At 41.1% G+C, this 20,330-nt stretch overlaps 2 protein-coding genes across 2 annotated transcripts in view; one reads left to right on the top strand and one right to left on the bottom strand.

The window, feature by feature from the left end:
- Positions 1-5,141, top strand: part of UTP20 (UTP20 small subunit processome component) — a 91,845-nt gene extending 86,704 nt beyond the window's left edge. The window contains exons 57-62 of the mRNA XM_079773390.1: positions 158-345; positions 1,088-1,159; positions 1,910-2,206; positions 2,432-2,558; positions 3,776-3,921; positions 4,228-5,141. Coding sequence (XP_079629516.1) covers positions 158-345; positions 1,088-1,159; positions 1,910-2,206; positions 2,432-2,558; positions 3,776-3,921; positions 4,228-4,383 — 986 coding nt within the window. The 3' untranslated portion in view covers positions 4,384-5,141. The remainder of the gene's footprint in view (positions 1-157; positions 346-1,087; positions 1,160-1,909; positions 2,207-2,431; positions 2,559-3,775; positions 3,922-4,227) is intronic.
- Positions 5,142-5,207: 66 nt separating this feature from the next.
- ARL1 (ARF like GTPase 1) lies at positions 5,208-19,430 on the bottom strand. The gene is made up of 6 exons (XM_079774025.1): positions 19,219-19,430; positions 16,918-17,055; positions 14,596-14,677; positions 12,358-12,469; positions 10,025-10,203; positions 5,208-9,087 (listed from the first exon to the last, which is right to left on the bottom strand). Exons 1-6 carry the CDS (start codon positions 19,220-19,222, stop codon positions 9,057-9,059), a joined length of 546 nt encoding a protein of 181 aa, XP_079630151.1. The 5' UTR covers positions 19,223-19,430; the 3' UTR covers positions 5,208-9,056.
- Positions 19,431-20,330: the final 900 nt, after the last annotated feature.

Here is a 20,330-nt window from a genome sequence, read left to right as displayed (position 1 = left end):
CTAGTTGTTCCCAGTGTCTCTCACCTCATTGCCCCCTCATGTTCAGTTCCCCAATCCAGGCACATCATAGGTACTGAGGAAATGCCTAAGTTAGTTCTGTTTACCACCAGAGTCCAGAAATCTGTTGACATCTGAGAATGCATTTTGGTTCCCTTAGGTCACGTGCACGCTCACCTGAGACATCCACACAACTGGGTGTGGCTCACTGCAGCCCAGATTTTTGGGTTGCTCTTTGCCTCTTGCCAACCAGAGGAGCTTATTAGAAAACAGAATGCCAAAAAAACGAAAAGGAAGCTCTCAGAGCCTGTAGCAGTCCGGTTCCTAACAAGTGACCTTGACCAAAAGGTAAGGTTTCTCTAAAGCCTTTCTTCCCTTGTGACCCGTGTGCGATGTTCACTCTAGTTCATGTAATATCCGGGGTTAGACCTTGGGAGAAATCCTTCCAGCCAGCACCTTGTTGCTTATGTGAGTCTATAGAAATCTTAGGAACCAGAAAGGGGTCACCCTCAAGGCCAAGGTTTTTCAAAGGTAATTTTTAGGCTATCAATCTAGTCAGACTTTTGCTTTGCTTAGTTAGACCATTCATTATCTTAATGTCTAAGTTATCAACATTGGAAAATAAGACTAATACTGTCTGTCCTGCCTCCTTCATAACCTTATGGATAATTAATGATGTCATGGTTCATGAAAATGTTAGGTAGGGACCATGTTATTTCTATCTCTGATTCCCTCAGGAGCAGCACAATACCTGGCTCATAGTGGGAACTATGTATATATTGATGAATGAGAAGAGTGAGAAGGGAAGAGGGGAAAAAAGGATTGGAGTGTTGCAAAGTTCTCTTTTAGTAATCTCAGAGATCACAATCTATATCTCTCTGCTTAAATGTTTGTGGCAGGTAGAAGGGAACTGTTACACAGTTTTTAGCCTTTTGCACTCGGATGTCGAGTGTGACTCGACACGGTTAGCATTAGAATAAAGAAATCAAGAAAAAAGCAAGCGAGTGCAAAGGGTTAGCCATGAACCTTCCCCTCTCCAAATCCACTCAGAAATGCCTTGTATTGTATCTGCCAATGTCTGTTTTCACAGATGAAAAGTATCTCCCTGGCCTCTTGCCATCAGTTACATTCCAAATTCTTGGATCAGTCTCAAGGAGAGCAGGTAAGTATCATAATCCTATCCAGTTAAATAGAAGGGACCTATTCTACCAACAGTCTAGGAAAAGGCTCACATTTGGTGTTTGGTTTTTGTTTTGTTTTCCCTAGTTTAATGCTTGGGGAATTAACTGAAATATAAACATATACTCAAATACATGTTCAGTTATGCCCATATATCTAATTGACTCTGGGATCCATTGGGGGAATATTCTTGGCTGCATTTAAAATTCCTGATACAGACAGTACAGTGGGAGACTGTTTATTAAATATTTTCATCTTTAGTCTTATCTACTCCACATTGTGACTAATTATTTTCATATTAAATTATAATACTGAATTCCTTTTCTTAGTATTTGAAGAGAAAGTAATGTTCTTGCTACCGGGTGGTCTGAGAATTGTCTTAAGAGAAGACAAGTAATTCTATCACTAAAAAGCTTTATATATTTCCATATTATAAAGTTTAACCACATGTAAAATTAAATATAGAGAAGGCATTTATGAATATGCAGTAAATGTAAATTGCTTTTGAATAGTTGGTCTGCTGCGCCCTTTTCTCTTTTGATAGCGCAATTGGACTGGAGTGGTGAGGGAACACAAATGTGGCATATGGATAGGAGCAAGGCACTGCACGTCTCTTGTGAGCCGTTATGGACCAGACAGAGCAATGCAAACTAAGAAACTAGAAACTAGGTGAATGCTGTATCTAACGTGTGATCTCAGCTGGCATACCAACACTTTTGTTTTGTTTTTTTAGGTTGTTAAGAATTTGTTGTTCGTAGCTAAAGTCTTATATTTACTGGAACCTGATTCTGGCGATAAGCAAGGGCAGATGAAAGAAGGCCTGGAAGAACAAGAAGCTGTAGCAGGTGGTGTGGCCAGAGAGGCAGTAGGACATGAGGCCCATGCAGATGGGAAGGCGGAATCTGACAAAGAGGAGAATGAAGAGGGGAAGAAAGAGCACAGCAAGCCAGCCACGCTGCTGTGGCTGATCCAGAAGTTGTCTCGGATTGCAAAACTGGAAGCTGCTTACTCACCTAGAAACCCCTTAAAGGTGCGATACATATACAGAGTGACTCAGCGTGGCTTGTGTGTGTGTGTGTGTGCGTGTGTGTGTGTGTGTGTGTGTGTTTTAGTGGTGTTAGTGATTCTCCCAAGTTCCTAAGAACTTTTGCACCCAAAACTGAAGCAGTAATATCTTCGCCCAAATGGACCTTGTTTCCTATATTATTTGTATGGCTGCAAGTATAAGAGAAACACTTCTGATGTGTATTTTCAGAGAACGTGCATCTATAAGTTTCTCGGAGCTGTGGCGATGGATCTTGGAGTAGACAAGGTGAAGCCGTATCTCCCAGAGATCATAGCTCCTTTGTTCCGAGAACTGAACAGCACCTATTCGGACCAGGGTAACCGCGGCCCCTCTTCTGAGTACTTTGCACCTCCCTCCTGAATGCTTCCTTCTTCCTTTCTGCTCTCCCTCCCTGCCAGTTTATGTTAAGAAAGAAAACTTGCTGGGTATCAAGATAATTAATAGCAAACAAATAAGGCATGTTTGTGTTATATTTGACTAACTTCGTTTTGCTTTCTTGTGTCTAAGAGTGAACGTTTCCTAAAAGGTGTTTTACTCCTAGGCATAAATATTCAAAGAAAACTATAACTCGGGGTGGTTCTAAACCTCATAGTGCTATATGAACAATCATGAACTGTGAAATAATTCTCAAGAATTATAAGGCAGAAGTATGAAATAATATTCAGTTTAAATCTCTCCCTTTTTCCTATCAGCCTCACTGATCCTAAAATGTCTATTTTGTTAATAAGAAAAGAGGAAATTGGGGGTTGGAAAGAGAAAGTAAAGCAGATGTTAAAAAGTTTTAAAATAAAGCAAATGAAGTAAATGTCAAAGCAGGACCTGCTGTGATCCTACAACCTTGAGAGTTTCCTTCCTCTTAAAGAGGCAAAGCAGTGGTGAAGGTCAGGTCTGCTTTGGTTCTCATCAGCCATCATATTATGAGCACCTAATATTTGACAGGCACTGGGAGTTCAACAGTGGAGAAAAGGACTAGTACCTATTTTCAAGAAACTATTTTCAAGGTACACTGAACTCTCCTGAAATTGATGCAAAAATCTGGGTTCTTTGCATTTTGGAGAGAGGAGGCAGGGAAGCTTTTCGTGAGCTTCACAAAGCAGTCTGTAATCCACACACACAGAAGTTATGGCCAGAGGTAAGCCTCTGTGACCTGTGAATGAGCGAGGGCCTGGAGAAACACACTTACCTTTCCCCACATCTGCAGAGCTGAGCAGGTTAATCAAGTGTAACCCACAACAGTGCTGTCCACTTCTCAAATTAATGTCTTCTGAGCCAGGATTCTGCTAGGAAGTGGGCTTCTTGGTCTCTGGTCTCGTTGAATCCTGGATGAGATGGTGGCTGGGAGCTGTGTCCAACACTTCTGCTGCTGATTTTCTCAGAAGTGTAGGGGTTAGTTTCAGATTAACGTTTAATGTTCAAGTAATAAAAGTGATAATGCTGTAGGAGTTTAAATTTCGCATGTTGTTGATTTTGTAGATATTCAAATGTATCCTTTCCTAGGTAACTGTCTCTGGTTATTATTCTGTGTGTGAACAGATCCTTTGCTGAAGAATCTATCCCAGGAAATCATAGAATTACTCAAAAAGCTGGTTGGGCTGGAGAGCTTCTCATTAGCCTTCGCCTCAGTACAGAAGCAGGCTCACGAGAAAAGGGCACTCCGGAAAAAGAGGAAGGCTCTGGAGGTAAGTTTGCTGTTTGAAAATACAACACGGCGTGTTCGTTATGCTTAGTGACCGTTTTTAACCAGGGGTGTGTGTGCACACATGTGTCGCACTGACCCAGGGAGGCGCACTGACCCAGGGAGGAAGAAGAACTGGCTGTGTTTGAGAAGTGCGGACGTTCTAGCTGGGGCTCCAGATTTTCTTTAGTGGGGCGTATACACATTTGTGATGCTTGAAGGTGAATGCAATGGTCCATATGTGCATTTGATTTTTATTAGTTTAACATTTACTTTAAAAGTAATAGAAAATTTCTATTCTTTTTTCAAGTTTGTAACTAATCCTGACATTGCCGCCAAGAAGAAGCTGAAGAAACACAAAAGTAAAAGTGAAGCAAAGAAAAGAAAGATAGAGTTCCTGCGACCTGGCTATAAGGCCAAGAGACAAAAGAGCCACAGCCTGAAAGATTTAGCGATGGTGGAGTAATGTGCTCCCTGTGCTGACAGTGTCTCATGAACTTTCCAGTGTATCTGCTACTCAGAAGTCACAGCAGTTTTATTAAAATTATTTTAATATATTTTTATTGATTTGAGAGGAAGGGAGAGGGAGAGATAGAAACATCACTGATGAGAGAAAATCATTGATCGGCTGCCTCCTTCACGCCCCCTACTGGGGATCGAGCCCGCAACCCAAGCATATGCCCTTGACCGGAATCGAACCCACGACCCTTCAGTCCGCAGGCCGACACTCTATGCACTGAGCCAAGCTGGCTAGGGCAGGTTTTATTATTTAAGCTAAACTTTGGCAGAGATTGTATATTATACAGTTTAATATAATCATGCTCGTATTTTTTTAATTAAAACATTTTATAATACTACTGTATCTTCACTGTCTAAAAAGCATGCAATAATAGCAACAGAGTTTTAAAAAAGTTTTAAGATACACTAGTACTTTAAAACAGCAAAACAAAATATAGAAGTTAGGGCTAAGTCAAATATGATTTATAATACCCTTCTGTAGGAAATTATTATACTTCATCAAAAAGACATTAGGAAAAATCTGCACAAATAGGGAAATATAAACATATTCATTGATAAGAAGGTTCAGTATCATAAGAGGCTAGTTCTTTCCCAAGCTGGATCCCATTGATAATGCATAACTGAGCAAAACCCCCAGTTCTTTATATTTTATATTTCATATTACCTTAACGAGCTGATTCAAAAAAAATTTTTTTTTAATCCTCACCCGAGGATATTTTTCCATTGTTTTTTTGTTTTTTTTGTTTTTTGTTTTTTAAGAGAGAGTGGAATGGAGAGGGAGACAGAGAAACATTAATGTGAGAGAGATACATTGACTGGTTGCCTCCTGCATGCACCCTGACCAGGGCCAGGGAATCTGAAACTAAGGTATGTGCCCTTGACTAGAATCAAACCCGGGACCTTCAAGCCCACGGGCCAACGCTCTATCCACTGAGCCAAACCGGCTAGGGCTGATTCTAAAATTTATACAGAAGATAAGCTGAGCCATGATGCTCTTAAAAGAGAACAGAGTGTGGGGCTTCTCCTGTGAGTTATCAAAAGTGAGACACAGTGCTATCTATAGGAGAGACATGTGGTAAATTCTACTTCATTATAATTAAGACTTCTACTTAGAAAAAGACTAGGATATGGTATATACTGATAAAGGGTTATAACTAATCCCTGTGAATCAACAAAGATAATCCAGTAAAAAGTGGCATTGCACAGAAGAAATATAAATGGTCCTTAAACATTAACAATTACCCAATATGTTATATTCTTAAGTACTAAAGTACTTATGTACTGGTTGGTAAACAGTCACTACCTTGAGACCCCCACGCCAGAAGTTAAAGGGTTACTATCTGTACTGGTAGGGGGTCCTCCTACATCAGCTATGTCTAGTTGTTCAATGTTTTTAAATCACTCCTGTCTGTATTCAACCTCGTTAATAATTAGGAAAATGCAAATTCCATTTAGAAACCTTCAGATTGATAAAGCTGACAAATATCAATGTTGGCGAGCACATTAGCCTTTTATTATCTATATATATAAGCCTAAGCAAATGAACGACCAGTCACTATGATGTGCACTGACCACCAGGGGGCAGACGCTCAACACAAGAGCTGCCCCCTAATAGGCAGTGCGCTCCCACAGCAGGAGCGCTGCTCAGCTGACCAACCCTGACCAACCCGTCCGTCCCAGTGGCCCACCAGCCCAGCGGCAGCCACTCCCTCCCTCAGTAGTCCTGCAGTTCCAATCTCCGGAGAACAGGCCAAGCACCAATGGACCCGCGCCGCTGGCATGATCCCAACAGTGCCGCCAGCCTCCTGGGAGTCGGCCTTGGGCACCACGGCCGCTTCCCCTCCCTAGACACTCCGCAAAGAAGAAATGATATAAGAGTAGCTGCCAGATGGCTCCCGACAACCAGCACAAACGTCAGCAGGTCGGATCCGGATCCCACGCCTGCCCAGAAGGCCAATTGTGTTCCCCCCCGCACACCCCCCCAACCTCGGGATGGGTGCCAGACACAGGGTGTCGGGCTCTCTCCTCATCAGGACTAAGTGGGCGCGAGCCCGTGGCAGGCACAGTGGGGCTGGGATGAGCGGGAGCCCCAGGCAGCACTGGACTGCAGGTTTTGGCCCAATCCCCACAGGCACCCCGAGGGACCCCACCTGTGCACGAATTCATGTACTGAGCCTCTAGTATAGGATAATGATGGAGTTAAGAGTAGTACAGCATATGGCATCTGAATCAAATGTTCAAACATAACTTCAGCACCTATGTTTTAATGTAGATTGTGTCTCAAACAAGAGTTCTTACACTTCCAAGGAGTGTGTAATGTGCCAAAAGGAAAAATGTGGGGGAACTTGGCCAATTTCCATTAATTTTAAGTGATTTAGAATGCATGTATTGCTTTATTCAATTTTTCAGAATTAAAAGTAACACTAAGACAAAATCAGAAAGAACAAATACCTCAGGGATATTGAGCACAGCTTTGTTTTAATTAGTATTTATTGAGCACCTACTATGTGCCAGGTGCACCACACTAGATGCAAGGGATACTAACAGTAAATAAAGTAAGGTCCCTGCCCCCAAGGAGCTTACGTTTTCACAATTTAAAGTGCATCTCAAGTATCCTGCTGACAATTCCACCACTTCCAATTTAATTTTCAGTGTAATCACGTCATAGCATACCTACAACCAGTTGTAAAACAATGTTAAAACTAAAACATGCCTTTGATATTATTTGTCCAAGTCTCTTGTTTTTTAGAGAGAAAAAAAACCTGAAGGAATGGCCACATGTGCCTAGAACTCATGGGTTGGTGTGGTTTTTTAGATTTTTATTAATACCAACATTCAACTCCTGTAACATACCTATATAGTTGTTTCCTGCCAGACAAGGGCCTTATAATTCATACCATATTAAAATAAGTGTATGCTCTTTTATCCCATCTTATTCTTTGCAATAAACCAATGGGATCAGGATCATCTAAGTGCTGAACTTGGCTATAGCTTCCTGGGCCCTCCTCAGAATTCAAGACGGTGAGGGCCACGTGCTGGACAGCACCTGCCCGTCATGGCCTCACTTCCCCATACTTCTGTTTTCACAGTGATCCTGAACTTCTCCACTTGACACTGAGACCAAACAAATTAGGAATGGGTGCTGGAAAATAAGAAGAGTAAATCCCACAGACAAAAAGAGAAAGCCACATTCATTAGAGTGGAGAGAATGACCAAAAGTGTGAGGGAAGGCCAGAGGCCAACATTTGGTAGGACAGTGACAGGGACAGGAAATAAACCCCTAGTGTTTCTGAAAGTTGAGGGGCACAATAGTACTAAGCTCACTTTACCAGCATCTAATATCTTAAATGCAGTTATCCAACTTAAAAAATGAAAAAACTTCTCCCCAATTTTAGTAGTTACTGAGGACTATATTTACTTGTTTCACTGGAGCTAATTCTGTGGTAGAATGGGCAGTTTGAAAAGTTCCTTTGACCATAACTGATAGCCTACAAGTAAACCTAATTTCCAAAACCAAGAATGCTCAATTTCTCCCTGGAACCAATAAAATTTTTACTTCACCAATCAAATTTATATGTCCAATTACAAGTAGATAAAAGGAATGAAAGACAGTAAAAACATCTTTTACAATGCTTAAAATATATCTTTATTTCCTTCAATGTGAATTTTTTTTAATGTGTTGTGAATTCATTCATCAAATATAACCATTTAGGACTGTTTTTACTACCTCTACTAGTATGGACAGATAAATTTACAGGCATTATTTTAAATGTACAGTCTACTTCAGTTAGCATAATTTTATGTAGGGAGTTATAGCATTTGAACTTACATATGGTGTAGTTCATGGGGCAAGCTTCTGACCCTGAAGTCTCACTTTGAGCCCGGCTCCCAGCTTACTAGCAGTTGGGCAAGCCAAGCTATCAACCCAAGACTCGACACGTCCATAAAACAAAAACATTACATTACAACCTGTCCTATCTTACTAGTACATCACAGGGTTCTTGTGAAAATTGGCTAGGTATCAATATACACTGAATTTTTTCAATTATAAAATAACAATGACAGAGATACATCAGTAATTATTACAACTTCATGCCTATATCCAAAAGCTTTTAAATGAAACAGTTTAAATAAAGTGGTTACTGAGCAAATGAAAACTATATTACTCACACTATGTTCCTAGACTACTCTATTGAGTTAAATTTTTGGAAAAATTTAATTCATTTTAGAGGGAAAAACTCTGAGCTAAGATATTTATTAGTGTTTATACAAACAATCTGCAACCACATTCAAAAATAGGGTTTTTTTCCCTCGATAAGAGTGCATTCTTTAATAAGACTGTATTTGAATAAGAATTCCACACAAATAGAATATATACCTTAATAATACAAGAAAGCAAGGAAGGAATATTTTACATCATACAGACCAGTCAGTTGGTTCAATCACGATGAGCTATCCTTCCAACCAAATATTTTTTATATTTATTACAAATGTGTAGTCAGTTCAGTATATGCCAACAATCATACACAGCTCTAACATTTAGTAGTGTGAAGCACACTTAACTATTTCCAAAGGGACATGAGATGCGGTCTTCATTTCAGAAGAGCAGAAGTGACTGGATTATTGTCTGCTCTTTAATGCTTCAACTAACCTGTAAAGAGAAAAATGAACGGTTTCATAAATTTAACTTCAAACATTCAGGTAGAGTATCATCATTTATAAACTTTATACTGAAGATGGGTTCCAAAGCACTTTAAAATGTATTTTTATTGATTTCAGAGAAGAAGGGAGAGGGAAAGATAGAAACATCAATGATAAGAGATAATCATTGACTGGCTGCCTCCTGCATGCCCCCTACTGGGGATTGAGCCCACAACCCGGGCATGTGCCCTTGACTGGAATCAAACTGGGGACCCTTCAGTCCACAGGCCGACACTTTATCCACTGAGCCAAACCAGCTAGGGCTCCAAAGCACTTTAAATGATAAAGGTTAAGATAGTTATATTAGAAAAATGAAGTTATGGACTTGATTTCGAAGGTCTTTTAGCTTTCATTTTGTCTATCCTTTGAATGAATAATCAAAAAACCTACTTTCCAGGCTGCTACTTCTACAGCAGGGCTAGATGTGGATAATTCAGAGGTGACAACTAGTCTCAGTCCTCAAGGAGCTAATCTAATGAGATATACAAATCAATTATGAGACGGTGCAAGAAGTTCTGTATCACTGATCTGTGACGAGGACATCAGTGTGTGTGTGGTAAGGCAGTGGGCATGGAGATATGTCAGGAAAGACTCTTGAAAAGAGGAAAGCCTTAACCAAGGTCCCAAAGGGTAAGAAATTGGAGCCTAAAATAAGGAAGGAAAAATATAGAAAAATGGCAGAAAGCTGGTTTTCTAACTGTAATCAGATAGGTATGGTTGAAATAAAAGCTAAAGCACATTAAGGCAAGTGGAAGATAAGGCTGGAGGAACTCAATACAAGCCACTAAGTAATATGAATTTCATCCTTAAGACGTAAGGGAAATTACATGTGTACATAACTGCATACACACACACGCACAGATGGCTTCTAGAAACATGATGCTTACCATTCCATTGCCTCATCAAGGCCAGTGCCTTTGGTTGCTGAAGTTTTGAATATCTGCCATTTTCGGTCCTTCAAGGCAGGTAACCCAAGTGAATTTGCCATCTCTGAGGGAGTCATAGCCTGTTCCATGTCTTGCTTATTTGCAAATACCACCAAAATGGCTTTTCTCAGCTCTTCTTCCTAAATAAATCAGAAGATACTTAATTTCCTTTCATCAATGTGCTCCCTTGAGTTTAGGTAGACATGCCCCAAAAACAATATTTTAAAAGTACATTTCCTAATTATTAAGAATTATTTGAAAATTATAGAGAAGTTCATTAAAAATTATTTGAAATTATAGAGAAGTACAAAGAAAAGAAGCTTTACCCCAATCCTACCTCACAAACATGGTCACTATTAACATTTTGAGTATTTTCTACAGCTTTGTAATTCAGATATTTATGGTTTATTTAGTAAATAAATTTCTATATTTAAAATTGAATTTACACAGTTACATGCCCTGCTTTAAAACTAAACATTAAATCATGATTTTCCAAGCAAAATTTTCTCACAAAAAAAGGTTAAATATACTCTACACTATAATTACATGCACCATAAACTATATGACTGTTTTTCAGTATTAAACTCTAACAATTTCAATTCCACCAACAGTATATATGATAGTGCCTATTTTCAATGCAGCCTTGGTAGAACTAGAAATTATATACTTTTCCAGACATAGCATCCTATCATATGATTACTAGAGGCCTGATGCATGAAAATTCATGCAAGAGTAGGCCTGCCTTCCTTCCCCCGGCTGCTGGCACTGGCTACCCTCTGGCACCCGGGACCCGAGCTGCTTCCCTCTGGCCACCGCCGCCAGGTACCTAGGACCCGGGTTGTTTTCCTCTGGCTGCGCCGCCAGGCACCCAGGCTTCGCTCCAGCCCCGGCTTCGTTCGGAAGGATGTCCGGATTGACACCCAGAAGGACGTTCGGTCTAATTACCATATTACCCTTTTATTATTATAGATTAAGGTATTAAAAATGTATTATTAGCAATATATTTTTCTCTTGTGAATTATAGTTTATGCCTTTTGCTCATCTATATAATGAGTGGCAGATATTGGTATTATTAAAAACACTAATCCTTGCCCTGGTTGGTTTGGCTCAGTGAATAGAGCATCAGCCTATGGACAGAAGGGTCCTGGGATTCAATTCTGGTCCGGGGCATGTGACCGGGTTTCAGGCCAGTATGGGGCATGCAGGAGGCAGCCGATTGATGATTCTCTCTCATCATTGATGTTTCAATCTCTCCCTCTCCCTTCCTCTCTGAAATCAATATAAACATATTTAAATAAATAAATAAACAAATACACTAATCCTTAGTCATTGATTGTAATAAAACAGTGTCTCTGCTTCCGTTTTACCTTAATTTATATTGTCTGGCATCTGAGCTTTGGGGGATTTTTAGTATGAATAGAATTAAATCTATCTTTTCTTTTGTAATTCTTTCCAATCCTTTGATTTAGAAAAAACTTTTCTATCCAGAAATTTTAAACATACCTCTTATATATTCTTATAGTTAAAATCATCCACGATTTAATGTTTAGTTCATTTTTTAAAGCAGGTATAGAACTATGTGTAAATGTGACTTTAAATGTATAAATTTATTTACTAAATAAGCTGAATTAGAAAGCAGTAGAAAATACCGATTTTCTACATTTTTTTTTTTTCACTCCCTGGCTGAACTGCCATGTCTCAAATAAAGCTATAGCCACCATCTACTCTTTGCCCAGGGGAAGTGAAAACAAGTCAGATCCCAAACCTCCTTGACTCAATGTCTCCCCATTCACAATACAGACCAGACAAAGAGCCTGAGCTGAGGTGTATATGGGGTAGGTTTACTCTGCCTCCTATTTCTGTACAGTCAGTGTAAGCACACAGCCTGTCATTTTCTACATTTAATTCTTTACTCCATTTAGAATTTATTTTTGTGTATGAAAAAGGTAAAACAATTTTATCAATAAGTTTTGATATAATAGTTCTGACTCAACTTTACCTGTGTTTTATATCACATAATAAATATTTATTGATTAAACCAATTAAAAGAAGTCAAGAATTATCATTCAAAGAAAGTTACAAGGCTGGATTTTGATTTTTTGGGGTCTACAACCATCTACCCAACAATATTTCTGGAGTAGGAAATAATATGCATAAAAGAAAATTATAATAAAGGCATGGAGGGTGGGAGAAATCCCTGCTCTCCTTTTAATTATTCCTGCATGTAATAATAAATAATGGAAACAGCAAGCAAATGTAAATGTTTTCCCCACATTTTAGTAAGATTTTCTTACCTCCAACATGGCAACTAACTCTGATTTGGAAATGCCAATTCGGTCTCGGTCACAACTGTCTACTACATAAATGACGGCATCTGTGTTTGAATAATAACATCTCCAGTATGGCCTAAAGAAAATTCAGAAAGGGAGACTATATTATTATTTGAAAAAAGATTAAACTGATATGTTAATTTCATGCTAGGACTTGGCAAGGCAGGTGGTAGTTACCTGCCAATTTGGTCCCACCCATGTTAAAATCACTACCATAATGATGCAGTGTTTCCAATTGATATATATCATATCCCTCAGACATGAAGATGGAAAGAATGTTAATAAACATTAACTCACAGAAGTTCAAACTTTAGGCTGAGAAAAATCTATTTATAACCTATAACACTAAAAAGTTGTACACAGACCTGATCACTAAACTATATAATAAAAGGCTAATATGCAAATTGTCCCTACAGGCAGTTCAACCATTCAGGTGTTAGACGTGCACTGACCACCAGGGGGCGGCACAAAACATCGTGGGCATCGGGGATGGGGAAGGGTGGCCCCCCAGGCAGGCAGCTGCCAGGGACCCTACCCATGCACAATTTTTGTGCACTGGGCCTCTAGTATCTTATAAATCTTTAACTAGGAATTAAGAGGAATGGGTTCCTAAAAAAATTTTTTAATAACTTTATGTAATAGGCATTAAATTGATCACTAAAGACGCAAAAGAGTCAAATGCATAAAGTTAGAAACAGAATCAAAAGTGCTTTAAGAAATAAAACATGTTAAAAGGAAGCAGGACATTTGGGGAATGCACTACTAACCTTTTAAGGTGGAACCATAGTGAGCAACCACCGACAGTCACCACATACTTACAGTTGCCACATCAAGCACAGAATGCTGGGCAGGAGACCTGAGTTCCCCTAGGCATTTATGTTCACATTAGCCCCAAGTAGTGGGCCTGAAAGGTATTTTTATGAATTCTAAAATAGTCTGTCTCACAGAGGAAGGGGCTGGCAAGAACTAAATGAAGGACTCTTTAGTAAATACATTAACCCTTTGCACTCGCTTGCTTTTTTCTCGATTCCTGCTACCGATGCTAACCGTGTGGAGTCACACTCGACATCCGAGTGCAAAAGGTTAAATCTTGAGTCTCATGAAAACATTTTTCATTTAAGTGATATCTGAAGAACTGGTTTCCTTAGATTTTAATTCAATTGAGAGAAGAGGCAGGTTTACCTCATTTTAAACTAGGTAGCTACTCAGCCATCAGAAAAGATTAAATACTGCCATTTGTGACGACATGGATGGACCTTGAGAATATTATCATAAACATAAGTCAGTCAGGAAAAGCTAAGAACCACATGATTTCACTCATGTGTGGAATATAAAACTGCAACTCACAGACAAAACAACATATACTGGTTACCAAAGGGGAATGGAGTTGGGGGTGGGGGAAATTAACCATTTGCCTGCCATAAGCGTCTATACACCAACTTTAAAATCATTTTTTGTGAGAATTTTCAACTGAAAATATTCAAGAACCCCCAAATTGTAATATATTTATTTTTATAATATTCATTGCAAACTGATTTTTTAAATTAAATTCAAAATATCATGGCACGTGGGGATGGTTTCTGTTTTGGACATGTGGCAGTTAACTGGTTAAAGGATAAAGGGGACCAAATACATAGTGATGGAAGATGATCTGACTTGGGCACAGAGTGCAATATACAGATCATGTATACAGAAATGTACACTTGAAACCTATAGAATATTAGCCAACTAGAGGTCCGGTGCACATTCATGCACTGGGGGAGGAGTCCCTCAGCCCGGCCTGCACCCTCTTGTAGTCCAGGACCCCTCAGGGGATGTCTGCAGAGGGGTCCTTAGTGCTGCCACGGAGGCGGGAGAGGCTTGCCAGCTGTGAGCCCAGCTTCTGGCTGAGATGCACTCCCCCTGTGGAAGTGCACTGACCACCAGGGGGCAGCTCCTGTTGCTGAGCGTCTGCCCCCAGTGGTCAGTGTGCATCATAGCGATGGTTCGGTCTATTTGAATATTAGGGTTTTATTAGATAGGATTATATAGGATGCGCCCCAATAAATTTAATTAAAAAAATAAAAATCATTTTCAAAAAAAAAACAACCACTAGGTGCCTTCCATTTAAATTACAAAAGAAGATATATTTTGGTTTACTGCTGTTAACCCTACAAGAGCCGATGTTAAATACCACAAAATAATCTGATCTTTGCTCCGTACCTGATACTGGTCTGTCCTCCTAAATCCCAGACTTGAAATTTAAGGTTCTTGTATGTTACCGTCTCAACATTAAATCCAATGGCTGGAAGATAAATCAGTAGTTTATGTAGACACTAATGCATTCTACCTTCAAAGTACTCAATCTAATTGAGTTTCTGCAACAAATGATAACTGTTGAATTACATTAGTGGTTGAGATATTCCATTAAAGACAAGTCAGTATGCTATGCTACACACACACACACACACACACACACACACAATTAACAAGAGATCAGCATCACCTTCAGATTATATAAGAATCCTCAGTCTCCTCTGCAAATACGTAATTTTTAGCTCAATAGAAATCCTATGTTAAACTTCTCTCATAATACAATACTAACATACAAAAGTGTTCAGAAAGTTATATTTAAAAGGACAGTTGTAGATGTAGTCTAAAAATCTGAATTTTGGTAAGTAGCAAATAAACAGAACAAAATCAAGAAAGCCCAGATTCTAAACTTCAGTGGGTAAGGACACAGCAATGGCTGCTATTGCTTTATGGAAGTTGAGTTCTCCAATGCTGGCAATTTCACAGACCCTCTGCAGACTTCCTCAAGCACCCACCCGTAATAAGGTCACAGCTGGATGACCAAAAGGGAGATATCCCATCCCTTTCCTCAGCTATCCTTCTTGGGTGGAGCCCTGATACCACACAGATAAGGCAGGATACCACCATTTTCATTGAAAGGAATCTAAGAGAAAGTGCAAAGGATGCTAAAGAAAATTAAGAGTTATATATACAGTTTACTATGATTTTATAAGCTTAAAAAAAGCACAGTAAAAACTGACAGCTGTAGCTGAACAATTAATTTTTATTTTAGACTTAGTATATATTGGTAAATGATTCATATGTGTATCTAGCAAGTATGCTTATTAGCTAAAAAATAACTATCCTATATAATAAAAGGGTAACATGAAAATTTACCCTAACAGCAGAACAACCAGCCGCTATGATGCACACTGACCACAAGGGGGCAGACGCTCAATGCAGGAGCTGCCCCCCTGGTGGTCAGTGCACTCCCACAGGGGGAGCTCCCCTCAGCCACAAGCCAGGCTGATGGCTGCGAGCGCAACTTCGGTGGCAGCAGCCTCTCCCGCCTCCTCAGCAGTGCTAAGGATGTCCCCCGAGGGCTCCAGGGCTGCCAGAGGGATGTCTGACTGCCAGCTTAGACCCAATCCCCCCGGGGAGCGGGCCTAAGCTGGCAGGTGGACATCCCCTGAGGGGTCCCAGACTGTGAGAGGGCCCAGGCTGGGCTGAGGAACCTCCCCCTATCCCCGAGTGCACGAATTTTTGTGCACCGGGCCTCTAGTACTATTATAAGCAGTCGGAGCAAAAAACTAAAAAGTTCATAATGTCTTCCTTAGACTTGGGTAGGAGTGTAATCACCATCTTCACCAAGATTAGGAACACAGTTTCTATGCAAAGAACAAGAGTGTGGTGTAGCCCTAACCGGTTTGGCTCAGTGGATAGAGCCATGGCCTGCAGACTCAAGGGTCCCAGGTTTGATTCTGGTCAAGGGCATGTACCTTGGTTGCAGGCACATACCTAGTAGGGAGTGTGCAGTATGGAGTTGATCGATGTTTCTCTCTCATCGATGTTTCTAACTCTCTATCCCTCTCCCTTCCTCTCTGCAAAAAAAAAAATATATATATATATATATATATAAAGTGTGGTGTAAATCAGCATTCACTGAAATACAATCCACTGGGTTATGTGCACTGCAGGGATGATGACCAAGACAGATACAGCAGTGATGGGCAATTTTGAGAATCAAAAAACAAGGGAACTGAAATTTATTGAAGGTGGCAAAAAGAAAAAAAGATGTCACAGTTTTAAAAGTTCTTTCATAAAAGCTAGCCTTCTTTTTGTAATTTTAAATTCAAATAGTACTAAAAAGAAATACCTTGAATGACTGAGTAACTTTAGAGGCATAATTTAAATACTCTTAAACAGCCGAGCCAGTGGGGCTCAGTGGTTGAGTGTTGACCCATGAACCACGAGGTCATGGTTCGATCCCCAGTAGGGCACATGTAGGAGGCAGCCGACCAATTATTCTCTCTCATCACTGATGTTTCTGTCTCTCTCTCTCTCCCTCTCCCTTCCTCTCTGAAATCAACAAAAATATATGTACACAAATATATATTTTTTAGAAGTGTTATCAACAATATGCTCATACTAGAAGTTTACAATATCCTTATCAATTACTTTATTATATTATTAATTAAAAATAAAATTATGTTAGATAGAAAAGAGAAAGCTCTTATAATTTATCATACTTACTAGGAATAGTAGTAACAACCTCTCCAACCTGTAATCGATACAAAATTGTAGTTTTTCCTGCTCCATCTAATCCCAAAATTAAAATCCTCATTTCCCGGGTTCCAAATAGACTCGAAAATATACTTGAGAAAAAGCCACCTAAAAAAATAATAAAAGCAAAAAATGTATTAAGTATCATTTTTTGAACTGGTCCACAAAACATTTACTCTTGCCCCTTGAAAGCTACATCAAATTTAATATTATTTTCCTGGTTTCATAGATGTGTATTTTTGCTCCCATTGAAATATGTTATTCAACACAAAACAAGTAAACTATTGATTGTAACCATGTTCTAGATAATGTATTAGACAAGCACAGAAGATACACTAAAAATAAGAGATATATGACCACCACCCTTATGGAGTTCACTTTCCAATAAAGAGAATATGAGCACCTTAGCATGATCTCCCCACTACCCCTAAAACCAAAGGGCAAATCTGAATGACAGGGAGACAATGAGATCCTTGCATAGGAAACACAATTATCATTGCTGTACAGCAGCAGTATCATCACCTTTAACCGATAAGACTTCTATTAACAACAACAACAAAAAGTGAGACACAGAAGCCCAAAATAAAAACTATTCTTATAGAAAACTCATTGAAAAACATAATGCTAACATTCAATGCATCATGAAATATTTCCAGAAAACTTCCTATATGCAAAGTACAGTGTAATAGAAAAGCACTTGTAAACAGAGTAGAACTGTGGTTACTGGATGTGGAGGAATAGGAGAAAGGAAGAGATGTACAAGCTTTTGTCAAAAGATGAATAGTTTTGAGACCTAATGTACAGCATGGTGATGAAGGTTAATAATAATTTAGTATACACTTGAAATTTGCTAAGCAAGATCTCCAGAGGTTCTCGCCACACACACACACACACACACACACACACACACAATTATGTGAAGTGATGGATGTGTTAGTTTGACTGTTACTTCACAGGTATGCTTATATCAAAATATCATGTTGTACATCGAAATACATACAATTTTTATTTGTCAATCATCAGTCAGTAAAGCTGTGGGGGGGGGGGGGGGGGGAGTAATTAACATTAAAAAAGTCCTTCTAGAAATGGATTGTGTTTAAGTAAAATAACCCTAAACGTAAGGAAGGTGGAAATTTAAGAGTCTTTATTATTCTCTTAACAACAAATAAAGCTTTAAAAATATTTTTTCTTTTATGTTTACAAAAAAAATGCACTTTAGTTTGACTCTTTCCCACCGAAAGCCATTATATTGAAAGGAAGTTACATTAAACAGTATTTTAAAAGTTGACAACAGAAGTGATGCCATTCCACAATAGGTGGCTATTTGACAAAGAAATGGCACAAGTAAGAGCTGCGAGTCTGGAAAAATGAACACACGGGCTAGAGAACCTTGGGAAAGTGCAATAGAAGGGGTGGGACTTGAAAAAGTTCTTTCTACCTTTTACAAGTTTATATATATATATACACACACATTTTTTTTTTTAAAGCGGAAGAGCAAAACTGAAGGCGGTTATGGAAAAAGACAGAAAAGTGCTTGCGATGTTCCAGGGCAGGAAGTAAAATCCCTAGGAAACCGGGGAGGGATTTAAATAAGTCCAAGACTCGCCATCTCCATGACAGAGCTGTAAACAAGTGAAAGAATCTGTAATTTCCTTCTGGACTCTAGCGAGGAAGGAGGCTTCCTTTTACCTGCTGCTTGTGATGGCACTCCAGAATCTGCGATCTAATGTCATTCCCTAACCAGTAAGACCCTCCCCGTTTCCTTCCCCCACTTCACTCTCTACCAGAAACGCTGCAGAAAAGCCGACAAACCGCAAGGAGGCCACGGAACAAAATTGCGAGCCACACCTCCCTTTGGATTCCTCCAAACTGACGCGGTCCCAGCGACCAGCGAGGGAGAACCCGGCTTCCACTACGGGGTCAGCTCTCCCTTTGCCCAAGAATCCGCAGCGAACCTGGGACAGACACGGCCGAGCTCTGCAAGCCCAACTCAGCCCAGCGCGTCCAACTGGGTCCGAGGAGCGGAGGGGAACGTCCATGGCCGGGGGAGAGGCCTCGGGCGGCTCCCAGGGCGCAGCCCTGACCCCGACCCCGCTCAGGGGACCGGGAAAGGGGCAGGGGCGGCCGCTGCAGGCAGGTCCACCCCCACCGGTGAGGGAGGTCCCAGCGCCCCGCCCCGTGAGAAGCCGGCTCCTCCGGGTGCCCAGGCCGGCCCCTCTCCTCCGCCCGTCCCCAGCCCGCGGCCGCAGCCCCTCCTCAGACCCCCCTCACCCATGATGAAGCGCCTGTCCGCCCCCGTCGATCGTCAGAGACAGGCCCCGGCCTCGGCAGCGACTCTACTGGACCCCCGGTGCCGCCACCTCCGCTCGTCGTGGCCTCCGGTGGCTCGGAGGCGGTTTCCTTGGAAGCCTCTAGTCAGCCAGCAACTTCCACGTCGGCCACCCGGCGTGGGCGGGAGGGAGCGGCCGCGCCGCGACTGCGCGACGGAGGGCGGCGGCCTGTGCGTCCGCGTCGTGGCTTTCGACGCCAGTTCGCGGCGCGCTGGGTTATAAGCAGTGTGAAAGCCAGAAGGGGGAAAAAAAATAGCCAAGGGCCCAGAGTCTCTCCTGCTTCTGTTTCCCTGGACGGAAAGGACTTCCGGAACACGGAACTTGGAATTTTCATTTTAAATTCCAACTCCCAAATGTGGCGAATCCGTTAACCAGGAACGCGAGACGGGCTTCCTTAAGCAGCGCAACTGGACGCGCGCGCCGACTGCGGCGGCATCGCCAGAGCTGCTGGTCCTGAAGCGCCCGGCGGGGGCGCCTCCTCGGGGCCTAGGACTAGGTGCTTTCTCCGATGAGGCATTGGGACGTGGGAATAATAATAGGGGATCCCCTCTGCTACCGAGGCGCCGCAGCCTTACACCTAAGCCGCCGACTGCAGATCTTTGGCGTCGCCGTGCCCTGCACGGTCAGCTTTACAAGCCCTGCCCCCTTCCGTCCACCTGACTGCACACCTGGCCGCCCCTCCGTGATTGGCAGCGTGGACGGGCCCGGCCCGATCCTGGGGATTTGGGTGGGAGGCCTGCTCCCTGGAGGGGCGTGGGTCAGGAGTAATGTAGATCTAGAAGGCAGCCACACTTGGAGGATGCGGAGAAGGGGTTCTCCTAGACTCTAATTTTTTTAAAAAGGCTGAGCATGCGTCTTAAAATTTCGTAAAGATCCACGGAAAACTAAACCTGACCCTAGCCCCTCCCCACATCCTGCAGTTCTCCCATTGTTAACATTTTCTTGGGGTCTCTTACCAAATATAATATTCACATATTATGTATTTAGTTACCATAGAAATGTTCATCCATTAAACAAGTTTATGGACTGCCTGTGTTTTTTTTTTTTAATTTC

Source organism: Cnephaeus nilssonii (genome assembly GCF_951640355.1).
Source record: "Cnephaeus nilssonii genome assembly, chromosome: 6".
Lineage (NCBI taxonomy): Eukaryota > Metazoa > Chordata > Mammalia > Chiroptera > Vespertilionidae > Cnephaeus > Cnephaeus nilssonii.
Note: the sequence above shows the minus strand (reverse complement) of the source record. Positions and strands in the feature narration are given on the sequence as shown.

Excerpts from the sequence above, each read along its gene's own strand:
- ARL1 (XM_079774025.1), bottom strand. Across the intron at positions 14,678-16,917 it reads GGTTGTTACTACTATTCCTA|CCATTGGATTTAATGTTGAG; the intron begins GTAAGTATGATA and ends TTTATCTTCCAG. Across the intron at positions 12,470-14,595 it reads GGAGGACAGACCAGTATCAG|GCCATACTGGAGATGTTATT; the intron begins GTACGGAGCAAA and ends AATTTTCTTTAG.